The 19,605-nt window shown below is 49.6% G+C and overlaps 1 protein-coding gene across 1 annotated transcript in view; it reads right to left on the bottom strand.

Annotated features, from left to right (window-relative positions):
- Positions 1–19,605, bottom strand: part of CDHR2 (cadherin related family member 2) — a 195,614-nt gene that overhangs the window by 113,126 nt on the left and 62,883 nt on the right. Inside the window, exons 7-8 of the mRNA XM_075344655.1 lie at positions 14,326–14,415; positions 2,609–2,749 (exon numbers count right to left, since the gene is read on the bottom strand). Of these exons, the coding sequence (XP_075200770.1) occupies positions 2,609–2,749; positions 14,326–14,415 (231 nt within the window). The remainder of the gene's footprint in view (positions 1–2,608; positions 2,750–14,325; positions 14,416–19,605) is intronic.

The following is a 19,605-nucleotide window of genomic DNA, read 5'->3' on the forward strand; positions in this document are numbered from 1 at the left end:
AGTATGGTGCACGTGCATATGTTTCAGAAATACATGCACGTTCCTGTCAGCAGTGAGCGGCTGTGCCTGTGACGCGCTGTCAGACTCGTACAAGTCTGACATGACATCAGCCGGCACAGCCTGCGCTCTCTGAGCATGAGCGTGTACTGTATGTACACAGAAACACATGCACACTCCTGTCAGAAGTGGGCGCAACTGTGCCAGTGATGCAGCTTTTTTTTTTTTTTAATTATTTAAATAAATAATTTAAAAAAAAACAGACGTGCAGTCCCCTCTAATTTTGAGACCCAGCCATGATAAAGCCGGCTGGGGGCTGGTAGTCTCAGCCCGCAGCCGCCCGGTATTGCCGCATCTATTCGATGTGACAATACCGGTGCAATACCGGCTCTTCTCGATTGCCCTGGAGCGGTGGCAATCGGGGTAATAAGGGGTTAATAGCAGCGCACAGCGCAAAGCCCTAGGTTAGTGATGGCACAGGCATCTATGAGATACCTGAAATCACACTAACCTGTAAGTGAAAGTAAATAAACACAGACACAGAGACAAATCCTTTATTTGGAATGAAGTATAAAACACACATCCTCCTTCACCACTTTATTAACCCCCAACGACCTGCAGCTCTGGTGTAATCCACACTAGGTCCCATGCCGCTTCAGGTCTGCTACATACAGCCAGCGGCCATAAAGCACGACCGCTGGCTATGCAGACAATGACTGAGCTGCGATGACTGCACGGCAGACAGATACTGTCACAGGCTGGGAGCGCGTGTGCCTGCAACCAATCACAGACGAGAGGACGGCCGGTGGGCGGGGAAAACACGGAAAGCTGTGTGTATACGATGCACAGTACAGGAAGTGAATACATGACCCGGAAGCAGTGTGCTGTATGAAGCGCTGTTTTATTCCTGTTTTCTTTATTTTTCAATTATTTTCCCCAGTGCCGGATCCGGATCATGCACCCGGAATTCTGGATCCGGGTCCAGCACCCGGAAATCTTTGAAACCGTGTGGATCCGGATTTTTACAGTTCGGATCACCTCAGCCCTAGTTATGACCACTAGGAAGTAACTGTCACTATATGAGTGGTCGTAACTTATTCCAGTGTATGGCATGGGTGCAGTCTCATACAGACAAGTCACTTTAGCCTCTTTGATCAGAATAATGGAGGGAACACAGTGCTCACAGATGTGTGCACACATATTTTTTTTGCATTTTGTTTAGCCTTTTTGAGTGTAGATTTGTCACAAGCCCTGAAGGGAATGCTGATGCCAGCAAAGTAAATGAGAATCCTTAAGTCTCATGCACATGTTGAGTATTTTCTCTTGCAGATTTGGTGCAAAAATAAATCTACAGCATGCCAATTCTTCCAGCTTTTTTTTACAGGTTTCCCCCATTTTAATGAATGGGGAAAATGTGCAACAAAAAAGCATGTCAAAAACATACCAAGAGATGCCGAAATAGTGCAGAAATTTCTGAACTAAATCCTAAAGGTGTGCACATACACTATAGGGGGCTTTACACACAGCGATATCACTAGCGATGTCCCTGGTGAAAGCACCCGCCCCCGTTGGTTGTGCGTCACGGGCAAATCGCTGCCCGTGGCGCACAATATCGTTAGGAGCCGTCACACGGACTTACCTGTCTAGCGACGTTGCTGTGCCGGCGAACCGCCTCCTTTCTAAGGGGGCGGTTCATGCGGCGTCACAGCGGCGTCACACGGCAGCCGTCCAATAGAAGCGGAGGGGCAGAGATGAGCGGCCGTAACATCCCGCCCACCTCCTTCCTTCCTCATTGCCGGCAGCCGCAGGTAAGCTGCAGTTCATCGTTCCCAAGGTGTCACACGTAGCGATGTGTGCTGCCTCGGGAACGACGAACAACCTACGTCCTCAACAATCAACAATTTTTTGAAAATGAACGACGTGTCAATGGTGGACGATTTGGTGAGTATTTTCCATCGTTAATGGCCGCTCGTTGATGTCACACGCAACGACGTCGCTAACGATGCCGAATGTGCATCACGGAATCCGTGACCCCAGTGATATATCGTTAGATACGTCGTTGCGTGTAACAGGGCCTTAAGGTTCCTGGATTAGTTCATTATTTAAACCACAGGACAAAAAGCTTTTAAAGGGAATCTGTCACCAGGTTTTTCCTTTGTTATACAAAAACGGTATAATGTACAGGCAGAAACCCTGATTCCAGTAATATGTCACTTCCTGCGCTGCTTACTGTAATTTTGATAAAATCATTGTTTTATCTGCTGCAGATCTACCATTTCTTTGAATACTGAGTTCTGTAGAGCCTCAGCCACACCACAGATTGACAGGTTTTGGTGTTTACTGTGCATAGGCAGAAACCTGCCAATCAGGGGTGGGGTTGAGGTTATACAGAGCTCTTGAATATGAAGGACTACCTGGCAGCAAGTTTACTAGTCCCCTCTAGTGATAATTCTTGTGTCTATATCATGTTTCTCTCAAATTAGATGGCAAAAAGCTGGAGACAAATACCCTTTAAAGCCAAGACTATGGTCAGAAACATATTTGCAAATGTTAAGTGACGCTATAAAGAAAACATAAAAATGTAAAAGGTTGTCATTTACAAGAGTATTACCGTTGCATTTATGACTATCTGGTAAAAGGTGTTTTTTCTGTTGTAGTCCAGAGTACCATTCAGAGTAATATTTACAGTATTAGGGACGCTCCCCTCAGAATCAGAAAGGAAGAACAGGTCCGCATCAGAACTTGGTACAACCTATAAAATAAGTGTAAAGTAAAGATAAGCAAAAATACATCTACATCATTTATATGTAAAATAAAATATATTATATATACAGTTTTTCAATATTGAAGCAATGGATGTATTCAGCAGAATATAAATACCAGAATGTTTATCATACAGTATGTAAAAGTGGCATATGCATGACCATAGAAATTTACAATAAGGCATTATGTTTGGATTCTATCTTCTTTTCTAAAATCACACCTATTCTTCTGATATCATTGGTAAATACTGATGTGAAAAGACTTTAAAGGGGTTTTCTCAAGCTCTTGTATTGCTTTAATTAATTAGACAGCCAGATTCTATGAAGAAGGGAAGGAGGAACTAGAGGTAGACCCAGACATTCTGTAAGAAGTTCTCCTGAAAGAAGTTACACCTTAACTTTTTTCCATAGATTTAATGTGCAAGGGCATGCTCATACCAATGTATAACACGGACAAGTGTTACATGATGTTTTATCGGATATCACTCGGACTAATATTATACTTGTAACGCTGACCACCAGAGGGCGCAGGTACACTGGAATGGTGTAGAGTTCCTTGGTATAGTGAGGAGCTTGACCACTAGGAGTGACTAGTACCAAGGCGGGGTAGGTCTACAGAGTAGTGGTTCAAGCCAAGTGTCAGAACCCGGGAGGTCACGTCAGTACAGAGGAGCAAGAGAAGCCAAGGTCACGCACAAGCCGGTGGTCGGTAAGCCAGGAGGTAGTGTCAGGTACAGATGGGTAGCAGAGCCGTGGTCAGAGAACAAACCGGGGTCAGAAGCCGAGAGAACAGAAAGGTACAGAGAAGAGAGCGCAGCCGGCGTCACAAAACAGGTCGAGGATCAGGGAGACAGGGATTACAGACAATACGGGAGGGACGGAGGTCAGTGAATGGGACGCAAGGTAACAGGGCAAGATCAGAAAAACTCATGAAAACCAGAAGCATACACTGCAGAGCAGGAACTATTACTGGCGGCGTTTCGAGTGAGACAGCTCTAAAGTAAGGCAAAGCGATCACCCAGAGTGAGGCATGACCGAATAGGTCCCTCCCACCGAGCCTGAACACGGAGAATACAGACATCAAGAAAACACTTAGAACATAACGGCTCTGCAAAGAGCAGAGCCATAAGTGAATCATGACAATACTATGGGGCAGTGCTGATCAGCACTTTTTTTCTCATACCGATTAAGCATGAGAAAAAACTGCAGCATACTACAAGTGGCATCGGAAATCGTATGGCGCACAACCATTGAAGTCTATGGGTGCATGGAAATAATCAGATTGCACTCGGATGATAATTTCCGCAGACTCACAGAATGGAGAAGATGGAGAAATTTGGTTCTCTTCTTCTGCAATGTGCTCTGATTCTTGCATCCAAAAGAATACAACTATACTAAGCTGGCACTCTGATGCAACTCTGATCAGTATCATTAGCATAATCGATCTGATTCTCTCACCTGTGAGAATACAACCACACTAAAGGCCCTGTCACACACATAGAGAAATCTTTGGCAGATCTGTGGTTGCAGTGAAATCATGGACATATTGTTCCATTTGTACACAGCCACAAACCTGGCACTGATTGTCCACAATTTCACTGCAACCACAGATCTGCTGCGAATTTATCTCTATGTGTGACAGGGCCTTAAGGGAGCACTCTGATCAAACTCTGATCAGAGTGTGATCGAAGTGTCATTAGCATAATCAACAATGCATTTGTGACGCCCTGGCCGGGCCAGGTAGTCACAGATAGGTCCCTGCACTACACCGTTCCCTCATAGGCAACATCAGCCAACCTTTTTAAACCCTAGTCACCCCCCTCGGGGCTGGATGGACACACCAGGGGGCGGAACCAGGCGGTTGGAAGACGCCCACCAAGGAGTTTAGACAGCCCAGGGTGGGAAAACACGGAGGGAGTTTTAGAGTTCAAGTTGGAGAGGAGTGTGGGCTGGTTCTGTGTGTAGCTCCAGCAGAGGCGAATACCCCAAATTGAACGGCGCCAGGGTAGGAGCCCTGGTGCCTTTGGCTAGGAGGCAGACGGCGGTCTCCGTCTGCAGGAGCCGGGAAGACGACTCGGTGGAACCGAGGTGGACCAGGACAGGGTAGTGGCCCGCCGGTACCGATCCGGGGAACCGACTCGGAAACCAGAGCACACAGGGGGGGTACTCGGACCCTGAAGCCAAGTCTAGAAGCTACTGGAACTGGTTAATTCACCAATTGAGGCCAGGACTAGAGGTCCTGTCCCACCCAAAGTCCCGATAGAAGACAACAACCCACCGAGGGGTATAGAAGGCCACCGCCAGGGCTCAGAGAACCTACGGGCCAGCGTCTGCAGGCAAGGGCTCCTTAGGCCACATCCGGCAGTCCACCATTATACAAAGGTGCAGGAGAAAAACAGAGACCACCAGCCGGGTGGGGGACCAGAACGCAGCCGGCTGCAGGCACCGACCACCATCACCTTGGTTTACCAGAGACTCGTGTGTTTCCTTCAATAGTGAGTACACCAGCACCCTGCGGTCGCCCATCTCCCTGCACCAGTTCCCACCGGGTCCCGGGGCCACCATCCCTGCCCATGGAGGGGTTAACAACTTGCTGCATAACATCTCCCCCGGGTGCCTCGTCACTGCAGCGGTGGAGTCCAACCACACCACGTCCCGTGGGTGGCGTCACAAACTTAATGCGGCTCAGCCCGTACATATACGTCCTACATCCACCACTACAAACCCCCTTTTTGATCGAAGTGACCGCGAGACCCCCGGGTTCCGGAGACCCTCGAGCCACCCACAGAAGGTCCGGATCCAAGCAGCTCGGCTGCTGCGAGCGGGGCGGCACACATTGTCACTGCGGCGGTGGTAGGAACCCACTCAGAGGTTCGCCATGACATGGCAGTGGGCTTCATACAGTCTGATCAGAATGCTAAACTAAGAGCCTCATGCTATGTTATATACATTTTTGCCCAGCAACACTAGATAAACTAATGATTTTTGGATGTGCGGACTATGTCTTTTTCTTCAGCTATTGCTGAAGTAAAAACGTATGAGTTTTTGACCACATTTTTCCACTTTTTGTCTGACCATATGATGAAAAAATGCTTTTTGCCATGTTTTAATGTGTTGAAACATACTTGTGGGGTTTTGTTTATGTTTATGCAAGGCAGGGCTGGCCTGTCAAGAAAAGCAGTGGCGGCTGGCAACAACATGCTATGGGACAGCCACTACCATAAGGCTATGTGTCCACGGTAGAATGTACCTGCGGATTTTTCTGCATGAAAATCCGCGACTTTCGCGGCAAATCCGCACCTTTGTTTTGCCGCGGATTTGCTGCGGATTTACCGCGGATTACCGCGAAATTGCCGCGGATTTTGATGCGGATTTTTTTTTTTTTTTCCCATTCTATACCCAAAATCCGCAAAAATAATTGACATGCTGCACATTTTTCCGGATCAAAATCCGCGGCAGATCCGCCGCGGAAAAATCCACAGCATGGACACAGAATTTCCAAAATGCCATTGAAATGGCTTGGAAGTGCCGCTGCTGCAGATTTTCGGTAAATCCACGGTAAAACCCGCAGCGTGGGCACATAGCCTAAGTTTTTTTAAAGTGTCTGTCTCCAACTCCCCAGGTGGGCGACTTTATTCCACTCAAGACGTCCACTGTTACACTTCGCGGCTTTCCTGTAGCAAGTAATGAGGTGGTCCCCCATTCCTTGTCTGCCATGAGCACTCCTGCTCAGCAGCGCCGAAGGTCTGGGAAACTGCACGGTCTGCAGGAGTTGTCTCCTCGGAGACGCAGCGGAAGGGTGACATCTAGCGGTTCTCCCCTTGCAAAGAATGGAACGGTCTCCCATCCCTTGCCTGCCACGGGCCCTCTTGCTCAGCATCACAGAGGGTCTGAGAGGTTACACAGTGTGCAAAGGATGGATGCTCACGGAAGCAGCAAGACTTCCCTTATCTCTGCACATTGTGAAACCGAAGATCCCGCCTTTATGACCCAGAGGCAGGAAGATGACCATGTGCCCCACGTGACGTCTTCTGATTCGCTCACTGATATCACACGGCCCGATAACGAGGCTGGTGATGTGCTGAATCCTGATTGGGTCACGCCCATCTCGCGCCCGCCCTTGGGTGGAGCTACGCCTCCTTAAAAGCTCCCCCTGCCTTCATGGTGGCGCGCGATTGTCCTTCTATGTTTGGATGTCTGGCAGTGTGCTGCCATGCCACTGTACAGATGTCATTGTCTTTTGTGGGCTTTGCCCTTGCTGCTCAGGCAGCACCTGGTTTGCAGGTCTTGCCCCTGCCTTGCTGCTCTGGCAGTATTCCGTTTAGCAGGCTGTGTTCCTGTCCCAGGTGAGCTCCTTGAGTCTCTGTTGGACTCACCTGTTTCTGAAGCACACGTGCGTGGGCATCTCTGTGCTACCCTCATGCCATATTCCTGTGACTCCCGCTGGCACACGTGCGTAGGCACCTCTGTGCGTCCCCGTGCAACAGGTACACCGAATGAGAAGCCCCGAGTCATACAACCCTCACTGGTTAGGGCGGACCGGTGTACATAGATCGTCTGTGATATTCCAGACGATCACTAGTAGCAACCCGCTCACTCTTTCCTGACCGTAGCAGCGGTCCCTTACACCGCACAGTGGACCTTGACCGGCGGAAGCTGTCCATTTCCCATCTTGGCACGCTTCCCCGGGTCCCCCTCGTAACAGTCCACTGGTGTGCTTGGTGGGTGTGGTGCAGGGTGTATCTAGGGTTTGATTAGCTGATGTAGGCAAGACCATAAAGTTGGGGACCCAAAACCAAGAAGGAGGTGGATACAGCACGGGAGGGCAGATTGTGCAATACCCTGTGACGACCTGATAGTCCAAGGGCATCACAACTGCACAGCATAGAAAATACCCGTGTCTTGTCATCAATGTGGCGCCCTGGCCTAGCCAGGTGGGCACAGATAACACTCAAACACCCCCACCCCCATTAGATAGGGACACCAGCCAAACACAAAACCCTTGTTGCCTCCCTCCAGTGTCTGATGTCCACACCAGGTGGGGCGGAGCCAAGCGGTTGGCCCCACCCACCAAGGAGTTCACAGGCCTGGAGGCGGGAAAAGTGTCAGTTAGGAGTTGGAGAACAGTGTAGGAGTTTGGAGTGAGAGGAGCAAGCACTTGGGTGTCTGGGTTTGTGGCCCAGGCACTGACAGCATGGTTGGCAGACGGTGGTGGCCGTCTGCAGGAGTGGTGGAGCAACGTGGAACCGTAGGACCGGAGTCGGGCGACGGCCCGCCGGTACCGACCGGGGAGCGAAGTGAAGCCAGCACACACAGGCAGGGCCATCGGACCCCGACTAGGCTTGGAGCCGCCGACAATAGTCAGATCCGAATGTGACTGGAACCCCAGGGGTTTCATAACAAAAGTCCCCATTGAAGGCAACCGACCACACCGTGAGGGTATACAGCTACTGCTTAAGGCTAGAGACCCAAGGGCCAGCGCCTGCGGGCAAACGGGCTCCTCCGGTACCCATATACCGAGGAGCGGACTACCGTTGGGGATCCATAGTAGTCAAAGGAGAACATCAAGGTGCAGGGAAAGACAGCTACCATCACCTGTCCGGGGAGAGACACTGCAGCCGGCTGCGGGACCCGTCTATCCAGCCGTTTGGTTTACCGAGGACTTTGTACCTTTCTTGCTGAGCAAGTACACCCATGCCATCCGGCACCGCACCGCGCTGCCCCTGCAACCCTGCACCTCACCGACTCTGCCTCCCCGTCAACATCACCGGGCCCCGGGACCACCGACCCCTACCCACGGAGGGGGAAAACAACATCCCAGCTGCTCCTAACCATTGCTCCCGGGATCCCCGTCATCAGCAGCGGTGGTGCCTATCTTCACCACGACACGTGGGTGGCGTCACGGACTAAATCCCCCAAACCAACCACCCCTTTCACTCATGGGCGAGGAGCGTCACTCGAGTCCCCGGATCCAGCCCACCACTCGAGCCACCGAGCAGCCGCAGCAGCGCCGGACCCGAGCGTTAGCGACAGCGCAGCAGCGACGGCGTCCTCCCCGCCTGCAACAATCAACACATTGGCTGAAGAAATGCCACAACAGGGAACTCCTTTTGAGCTGGCTTTGGTGTGTTCCGTTCATCAGTGCAATGGGCAATAGCAGCTGGCGAAGGGGCAGCTACCTTTGCATCTTGCTCCCTCTTTTGCTGTGGAGGTGGGGCAGCGTGACCACTTCCTCTTCCTCTGAACTGCGCACGTCACTCTGATGACTTTCACTCCATGTGGGGTCTAAGACTTCATCATCCTCCTCATCATCCTCCACCAAATTCTCACCCCAGCCCACCCTGCTAATCTGCACACTGCAGAGGAGTTGGAACCTGTGTTTCCTCATCATCAGAAATGTGCTGCCTACCATGTGCACTAGTCCTCCCACATATCATCCTAAAACAAAAAGTGGTTGGACATCAGTGTACTAAATCTCTTCCACTTCTGGAATGGGCCAGGTGGATGGACTACGGAACCCCAATCGGCGGAATCATCAAAAAGCTGAAGTGACTGCTGCATGACTAAGGGTTCAAACTGCTTGGCTGATTTGCAGGGTTATAAGGTGGAAGACAGTTGCCCATGGTCCGCAGGTGCAGACTCTGCCCTTTCAGCAGGGGACTGGGTGGAAGACAAGGAACTAGAGGCATCCTCAATCATCCAGTCTAAAACCACCTCTAAATTGTTCTGGCCTTACTATTTGGACAGTGGTACTCAGGCCTATGAAATTATGCTGAACATTCTATTGCTTGCATATACCAGAGGAAGCTGTTTCAATTGGGTGCGTAGCAGGCACAGATCTACCACATCCTTTCCCTGCAGCAGCTACTCCAGCAGCACCCTGGCAGTGTCCACATTCCCTATTCAATGCTCTCCTCATTTTTTGCACTCCAAAAAGTGCACAGTAGAGAAGAGAGAGTGCCGAGCTGATTATTGCACTGTTAGGGCACCCTACAACATGCTGTGTTAGGGCACCCTACAACATGCTGTGTTAGGGCACCCTACAACATGCTGTGTTAGGGCACCCTTCACCATGCTGTGTTAGGGCACCCTTCACCATGCTGTGTTAGGGCACCCTTCACCATGCTGTGTTAGGGCACCCTTCACCATGCTGTGTTAGGGCACCCTTCACCATGCTGTGTTAGGGCACCCTTCACCATGCTGTGTTAGAGTGCTTGCACCAGGATCTGTTAGGGCACCCTGCACCAGGCGCTATTAGGGTGCTCTACACCAGGCTCTATTAAGGGACTCTGCACCAGGCTCTGTTAGGGCATCCTGCACCAGGATCTATTAGAATGCCCTGCACCAGACTCTGTTAAAACGCTCTGCACCAGGTTCTGTTAGGGCACGCTGCACCAGGCTGAGAATAGAATGGTAGTGCCACCCACGATCCAGATTTTATACAGTTTAAGTCACATGGTGCACCAGCCAATCACAGCTATACCAACGCACATCATTACTTTAAGACAGGGTTCCCCAACTCCAGTCCTCGAGGGCCGCCAACAGTGCATGTTTTCAGGATTTCCTTAGCATTGCATGGGTGTTGGAATCATCAACTGTGCAGGTGATTAAATTATCACATGTGCAATACTAAGGAAATCCTGAAAACATGCACTGTTGGCGGCCCTTGAGGACTGGAATTGGGGACCCATGCTTTAAGACATAAGACGAGACAATCCAGAAAATTGAAAGAATCTTAAAGGTATCCTAAAGTGCAATCATGAAAACCATCAATCGCTATGAAGAAACTAGCTCTTATGAGGAAAAGAAGACCATGAATTAGCTCTGCTGAAAGAGGATAAGTTCATCAGGGTTACAAGCCTCAGAAAGCACAAGTTGATATAATCTCAGACAACAGCCCTTAGAAATGTAGTAGACACATCTTAACATCAACTGTCTACAAGGGACTGGGAGAAGCAGGCCTTTATGGTCAAATTGTGGCAAAGTTGCCACTATTGGGGACCGAATACAAAAATATTAACTTTGTTTAGGCCAAGCAACCAATTGTCATGACTTTGTGAGTTTTACAAAAGGTAAGAGGATGATTTCTATATGTGTAGTGCCACCATGACAAATGTAGGGGAAAGTGTGATGTTGCGAGGATGCTTTGCTGGTTACACTCTTGGTGATTTATTCTAAATTCAAGGCATACTTATCCAACATGGCTACCACAGCAGTCTCTAATGACATGCCAGCTCATCTGGTTTGACCTTAGTGGGACCATCATACCATCATTTGTGTTGCAACAGAGAAATAACCCCCCCAAACCTCTCCTGGGTTTTGTAAAGGCTACGTGACCAATACTGAGAGGGATTGAGTGTTACATCTGATATGGCCTCCACAATAACCGAACCTCAAACCAATTGAGATGGTTTGGGATGAGTTGGAATGCGAAGGTAAGTGAAGGAAGCCAATAAGTGCAAGGCAGCTCATAGAACGTCTTGATGACTGTTTAAAACTCATCCCAGATGACTACCCGATGAAGATGCTTGAAAGAATACCTAGGTTCCGTAAAGCTGTCATCTGAGTCACGTTGCAATAAGATCAAGGAAAACCATTGTATGTACAGGTGTGAAAAATGTGGATTTGACTGAATTGGAAAATTTATAAAATATTGCACAAGGAAATCAGCTGCTAATTTTGCTATATTTCCACATCAGACTAAAGCACTTTTCTAAAGAGGGGATGAGGCTTACTATGAAATGCGAGTCTTGACAACCCCTATGTGAACTTAGCCTAAAGGGGGTGTTACACGCAGCGATATCGCTTGCAATATCACTGGTGAAAGCACCCGCCCCCGTCGTTTGTGCATCATGGGCAAATCGCTGCCCGTGGCGCACAATATCGTTCAGAGCCATCACACGGGACTTAACTGCCTAGCGACGTCGCTGTTGCCAGTGAACTGCCTCCTTTCTAAGGGGGCAGTTCGTGCGGCGTCACTAAGCGGCCGCCCAATAGGAGTGGAGGGTCGGAGATGAGCGGGACGTAACATCCCCCCCACCTCCTTCCTTCCGCATTGCTAGTGGCCGCAGGTAAGCTGTAGTTCGTCGTTCCCGAGGTGTCACACGTAGCGATGTGTGCTGCCCCGGGAACGACGAACAACCAGCGAGATCAACAATCAACAATTTTTTGAAAAGGAACGACGTGTCAACAATGGACGATTTGGTGAGTATTTTCCATCATTAACGGTCGTTCCTTGCTGTCACATGCAACGACGTCGCTAACGATGCCGGATGTGCGTCACGGAAACCGTGACCCCCGGCAATATATCGTTAGATACGTCGTTGCGTGTAACGGGGCCTTAAAGGGTGCTTTACACGCTGCAACATCGCTAACGATATATCGTCGGGGTCACGGTGTTTGTGACTGACATCCGGCGTTGTTAGTGACATTGCAGCATGTGACAGCTAGGAGCGACGATCAACGATCGCAGAAACGTCAAAAATCGTTGATCGTTGACATGTCGCTCCTTTTCATAATATCGTTGGTGGTGCACGCCGCTGGTTGTTCGGCGTTCCTGCAGCATCACACATCGCTATGTGTCACACTGCAGGAACGACGAACATCTCCTTACCTGCGTCGACCGGCAATGAGGAAGGAAGGAGGTGGGCGGCATGTTCTGGCCGCTCATCTCCGCCCCTCTTCTGCTATTGGGCGGCTGCTTAGTGACCCCGCTGATACGCCGAACAAACCTCCCCCTTAAAGGACAGATTGTTCGGTGCCTCCAGCGACATCGCTAAGCAGGTATGTGCGTATGACGCTGCCGTAGCGATATTGTTCGCTACGGCAGCGATCACCCCCATGACGAAACAGCAATGTGGGTGGGTGCTATCGCGCACGACATCGCTAGCTATCGCTAGTGATGTCGCAGCGTGTAAAGCACCCTTAAGTCTACATTCACACATCTATTGAAATTGTCTAAATGCTACCCGTTTCACAAACGAACAGCATACGGGCACATAGTGTTTCAATGATACATACACACATCCATTTTAAGTGTTTTCATGTGCTCGACCTGTAAGGGCGGCTTTGCACGTTGCAACATCGCACGTGCGATGTCGGTGGGGTCAAATCGAAAGTGACGCACATACGGCGTCACTTTCGACATTGTAGTGTGTAAATTCTAGATGATACGATTAACAAGCGCAAAAGCGTCGTTATCGTATCATCGGTGTATTCTCCGTCATTTCCATAATGCCGGTGCCACGACGGGTACGATGTAGTTCCTCGTTCCTGCGGCAGCACACATCGCTGTGTGTGAAGCCGCTGGAGCGAGGAACATTACCTTACTTGCCGCCGGCGGCTATGCGGAAGGAAGATGGTGGGTGGGATGTTTACATCCTGCTCATCTCCGCCCCTCCGCTTCTATTGGCCGACTGCCGTGTGACGTCGCTCTGACGTTGTACGACCCGCCCCCTTAGGAAGGAGGCGGGACGCCGGCCAGAGCGACGGCGCACGCCAGGTGAGTGCATGTGAAGCTGCCGTAGCAATAATGTTCGCTACGGCAGCTATCACAAGCTATCGCTGCTGCGATTGGGACGGGGACTATCGCGTGCAACATCGCAGCATCGGCTTGCGATGTCGCATTGTGCAAAGCCCGCCTTAGACTCCAGCTTGTGGATTGGAAGACATTTCTTCTACTTCAGAGATACATCAGCATTCCATCTAGTTTTCACTGACCAATTGGTAAGAGTGAATGGATAAATACAAGTTCAGGCATTCTGTCTTCTTTAGTGTTTAAACGGATGAGAAAAAAATGGATGCAACACAGATAGATGTGTGAATTCAGCCTAAAGCGAGCTTTACACGCTGCGATATCGGTACCTAGTGTGCGTAGCCGCCCCCATCTTTTGTGCGACACGGGCATATCGCTGCCCGTCACGCACAAAATCGCGCACCCCCATCACACATACTTACCTGCCTAGCGACGTCGCTGTGACCGGCGAACCACCTCCTTTCTAAGGGGGCGGTTCGTTCGGCGTCACAGCAACGTCACTAAGCGGCCGCCCAATCAAAGAGGAGGGGCGGAGATAAGCGGGACGAACATCCCGCCCACCTCCTTCCTTCCTCATTGCTGGCGGGACGCAGGTAAGGAGAGGTTCCTCGTTCCTGCGGTGTCACACGTAGCGATGTGTGCTGCCGCAGGAACGACGAACTACATCGCCCAAGCATCAGCAACGATAATTGAGGATAGGGGGGCATGTCACCAATGAACGATTTTGAACGTTTTGCAACGATTCAAAATCGCTCATAGGTGTCACACACAACGAGATCGCTAAAGCGGCCGGATGTGCGTCACCAATTCCGTGACCCCAACGAGATCGCTTTAGCGAAATCGTAGCGTGTAAAGCCAACTTAAGTGATTTAATATGACATCAATAACTGTTCAACTAAATGAATATTACCAATACAACACCCCAATAGGCTAATATGAGATATAGCACATGGACACATAGAAATAACATTTAAAATAAGAAAACAGAGTGATTGATTCTTAAAAATCAGTATAAGAATATTTATCTTTCACCTCTTCAATTGTTAATGTCACTGGTAGAGTTCTCTTAGCATCAAAGTCTTCTGATGTCACCTTGCAAATTATGGAACCTAGCGGCACGTTCTGCAATAAAAGAAAATAGTTATTCATTTTTTATCTAACGTACCAGTATAGTATTTCAAATTCAGTGGGCCCAATGATGTAAAATGTTCTTGGTGTTGTTCCAATATAAAATGCTCAGAGTTGAGTTTCATTAGTATTCTTGTTAAGATTTTCACCAGTGTTTGGTCAGTATCACCTTTTACCATCAGAGTTTCATCAGTGATTTTCATTTATGAAAAAATAAAAAAATACAGTACATTGAAAAGCTTCTCCTATTCATTTCAAAGATAAAGCATCACCACAGTGGGGGGGGGGGGGGTTCACCACTGGAGGGTCCTTTAAATCTCCCCTGCCCGTAGTCTTCTACTTAGTCACTGGCATCTTCATCTTTTATCAACGCCGTTCCTGTTGATCTCCAGCAGTTTGTGACCTGCCGGCTGCTCCAGTGTTTCATGGAGTGTGTGAAGGTCACTCTTCAATGCAAATCTATGAGAGCTTTGATCTGGCTCTCATAGACTTACATTGAGCGATTGTGTCATAACTTCTGACTTCCTGTTGTCATGACTATTGCTTGGCTCTGATGGGGAAAAACTGAGGTGGGAGGGGTCTGTTTGGATGTGCCTGCTTCCGGGACTCCCGCCGCTTTAATATGGTGTGGACTCTTCCAGGACGCCCCCAGTAATAGTTCCTGCTCTGAAGCATGCGCACTGGTACCTGTGAGTTGTTCTGATCTGTCCCGCTACCCAGCTTTCCTCTTCCTGACCTCAGTTCCCCATACTGTCTGTCCGCCCTTAGATACAACAAAGAGAGGGGGAGCCAACACTGCCTTTCTGCAGGACATAGTTTGCAAAAAAACATGGACAATGTGTTCTTGACCTAAAAGGTGAAGCCTACTTCACTGCACTGCACGGGCTCAGTGGAAGGCTAGCCAGTAAGCATAGCTTAATAAATTGATCATTTTTTACAACACTGAATACATAGCAACATAGGCGGCGGAATATCACTGCTACTTCACCAGCGTACAACACAATATCACCACAATAAAAAAGCCCAATAATAATAATTTATATTTTTCTAGCGCCATTATATTCTGTTGCACTTTACAATTTAGAGACATTACATAGTAACACATAACAAGAAGAGTGAGGGCCCTGCTCACAAGCTTACTGTCTATGAGGAAATAGGGGAGACACAAAAGGTAAAATAAAGTGATTTTCGTGTAAGGTCCAGCCATCAGAATAGTAAATAGGGGCATTTAAATGATGAAGTCCTTAGCCAGTATCTGTACAAGTACAGGTACAAAGTGCTACCGAATATATGGATGAGACACCAGGGAACATTTAGTAGATTAGTGAGCTAAGGTTATAAGCCAGTCTAAAGAAATGTGTTTTTAGGGCATGCTTAAAACTGTGGATACTGCAAATTGACTGCATTGTCTCGGGTAGTGCATTCCAGAAAACTGGTGAGGCACAAGAGAAGTTCTGGAGACAGGAGTGAGTGGTTTGGATAATAAAGGATGTTAGTCTAAGGTCATCATTAGCAGAAAAAGAGAGCATGGAATGTGTTGTGAGGTGTTCTGCTCTGCACTCGCTAGGTGTCATGGTGGCGGCAGACTCTGATCACATTGCAGAGTCTGACAGGCAACCTGATTTCTCTTAGTTATTCAGCCAGAGTCTGGCGTCAGCTGTTTCATGTTCACTGCCCATCAGTCCAGCAGGAGTTAATACCTATTGGCTTGTGAACTTCTGCTAGGAGCTCAGGTTGCTAATGACGACTCACAGCCGTCTCCACCCTTTATGAGGTGCTCATTGCTGATAATAGCTCAAGCTTTGCTCTAGCAATTGCGCTCTTAACGTGTGATCCAGTTTGTGGTGATCTGTTGTATGATCTTGTGTGGTTTGAAAATATCCCAGTTTTCAGTTTATTTCCTCCTTGTATGTTATTTCTTCCTGTGCATGTTTTGTCTCTCCCCTGGGTCTGATAGCAGTGTGTATGTGTTTTGGTTCTCCCCTATCTGCATTATTGCTGGGGTTTGTTACTTCAGTCCCAGCCATCCCCAGGGGTGGGGGAGAGGGGGTGTTAGACTAGGGTTTAGTGATGAGCGAGTACTAAAAAGCTCGGGTGCTCGAGGCTCGGGCCGAGCATCCCAAGATACTCGTGTACTCGGCCCGAGCACCGAGCCCAATGTTATCCTATGGGAGACCCGAGTATTTTTATGAAATGACCCCCGGCAGCATGTAAAAACCCCTAAAAATGGCACAAAAGTCTCAGAAGAGTGCTCAAATGACATGGCAACAGCATGGGGAAGACCCCTTGAAGCATATATCACTCAAAAGTCACAGCTGTGAACAATTTTGTCCGCGTTTTACGCCATTTTTTACGGACTCACCAGAAAACCTTCCAAAATGACACCAAAATGAATTTTCATGGCGGAAATGTTAAGGGCACATACACAATAGTGAGATAGAGCTGGTGTATGTTACTTTTTGAGATTAATACATGAAAGATTTTACGTAAAACATTGTGTGGCACTCCGATGTCCAAAACGCACGTTTTGTGCTTTTTACTAACGATGTCGGTCATTTTTTTTTTTCATTCTATCTCCCGTCGGTCGGTCTCGCTCTGTCTGTCTCTCTCTGTCTTGTCTGTCCCCCTCTCACAGTCTGTCGGTCATTCTCCCCCCTCTCTCTTACTTACCGTTCCCCGATCACTGCTGCGGCGCTGCACGGCTGTTCACTAAACTCCGGCGGCTTTTCCTCTTTTGAAAAAGCCGGCCGCTCATTAAACAATCTCGTAATCCCTGTTTTCCTGCTTTTCGGCACCTATGATGGTTGCAGTGAGACACGCCCCCACGCTGAGTGACAGGTGTCTCACTGCACCCAAACACAGCAGACGGTGTGTGTGTATACTGTGCAGTGAAATAAATAATTAAATAATTAAAAAAAACGGCGTGCGGTTCCCCCCAATTTTAATACCAGCCAGATAAAGCCATACGGCTGAAGGCTGGTATTCTCAGGATGGGGAGCTCCTCGTTATGGGGAGCCCCCCACCCTAACAATATCAGCCAACAGCCGCCCAGAATTGCCGCATACATTATATGCGACAGTTCTGGGACTGTACCCGGCTCTTCCCGATTTACCCTAGTGCGTTGGCAAATCGGGGTAATAAGGAGTTAATGGCAGCCCATAGCTGCCACTAAATCCTAGATTAATCATGTCAGGCGTCTCCCCGAGATACCTTCCATGATTAATCTGTAAATTACAGTTAAAAAACACACACACCCGAAAAATCCTTTATTAGAAATAAAAAACACTAACAAAGTCCCTCATCACCAATTTATTAACCCCGACAAACCCTCCTTGTCCGGCGTAATCCACGGTCCTCCAGCGTCGCGTCCAGCTCTGCTACATTGAGGTGACAGGAGCTGCAGAATACACCGCCGCTCCTGTCAGCTTCACACAGCAACTGAAGACAGCCGCGCGATCAGCTGAGCTGTCACTGAGGTTACCTGGATGCAGCGGTGGATGCAGCGGTGGCCGCGGGTAACCTCAGTGACAGCTCAGCTGCTCGCGCTACTCACCGCCGCACAGGTCAGCTCCACGCAGCTAATGAGGTGAGTATAGCGATCAGCTGCTGTCACTGAGGTTAGTCGTGGCACCGCTGGATCCAGCGGTGGCCGTGAGTTACCTGACTGACAGCAGCTGATCGCTATACTCACCTCATTAGCTGCGTGGAGGTGACCGGAGCGGCGGTGTATTCTGCAGCTCCTGTCACCTCAATGTAGCAGAGCTGGACGCGACGCTGGAGGACCGTGGATTACGCCGGACAAGGAGGGTTTGTCGGGGTTAATAAATTGGTGATGAGGGACTTTGTTAGTGTTTTTTATTTCTAATAAAGGATTTTTCGGGTGTGTGTGTTTTTTAACTGTAATTTACAGATTAATCATGGAGGGTGTCTCATAGACGCCTGACATGATTAATCTAGGATTTAGTGGCAGCTATGGGCTGCCATTAACTCTTTATTACCCCGATTTGCCAACGCACTAGGGTAAATCGGGAAGAGCCGGGTACAGTCCCAGATCTGTCGCATATAATGTATGCGGCAATTCTGGGCGGCTGCTGACTGATATTGTTAGGGTGGGGGGCCCCCCATAACGTGGAGCTCCCCATCCTGAGAATACCAGCCTTCAGCCGTATGGCTTTATCTGGCTGGTATTAAAATTGGGGGGACCGCACGCCGTTTTTTTTAATTATTTATTTATTTATTTTACTGCACAGTATAGACACGCCCACCGGCTGCTGTGATTGGGTGCAGTGAGACACCTGTCACTCAGCGTGGGGGCGTGTCTCACTGCAACCAATCATAGGCGCCTGTGGGCGGGGATAGCAGGGAATATGAGATGGCTGTGTGCAGAGCACAGCGCGCCCGCCGGTATAAAGGCTCGGTCACGCTGTGCAGGCCGGCCAATCACTGCAATTCCACAACTAACAGGGCTGTGGCATTGCAGTGGTCTGCCAGCCAATCCCTGCATGAGGGCTGGCTCTCAAAAGAGCGCCAACATGCAGGGATGAAGACCACGAGTACAGCACGAGTATTGCAAAATTACTCGGTCCCCGCCGAGTAGCCCGAGTACAGTGATACTCGTGCGAGTACCGAGTAGTAACAAGCATACTCGCTCATCACTACTAGGGTTCAGACAGGAGTTAGGGTCACGCTGGTGGTCCAGACCTCGCTACCATCAAGCGTACCTCTGGGATAAGGGACAGTGCAGAGTTCCCAGTCTGAGAGCCTGTGTAGGTGCCCCTGCTTCAGTTACCTATCACCACCAGTGGCGTAACTACCGCGGTCGCAGCGGTCGCGATCGCGACCGGGCCCGGGCGGTTTGGGGCCCGCGGGGACCCGGTAGATCAGCAGCCAGCTCCTCTCAGTGAGAGAGAAGCTGCGCTGATCTATCACAGTGCACGCGCCCACTATATGACCCGCTGCCGCCCCCGACACCGGGCCCTCCTGCCCGATGTCAGCGGCGGCACCGGGGCCCCCCTCCCCCGTCACCGCGCACAGTAATAATGAAGCAAAGAGCGGCCGGCGCCGCTCTGCATCATCATTCTCCCCCTGTGCCTGTGCGGTGACGTCACTCCTGTGCGACTGCTGTGCTGAGTGCACAGAGCGCAGGGAGGGAGGACGCCGACCGCAGCACCGGGAGGACGAGCA

Source organism: Anomaloglossus baeobatrachus, chromosome 4 (genome assembly GCF_048569485.1).
Source record: "Anomaloglossus baeobatrachus isolate aAnoBae1 chromosome 4, aAnoBae1.hap1, whole genome shotgun sequence".
Classification (NCBI taxonomy): Eukaryota; Metazoa; Chordata; class Amphibia; order Anura; family Aromobatidae; genus Anomaloglossus; species Anomaloglossus baeobatrachus.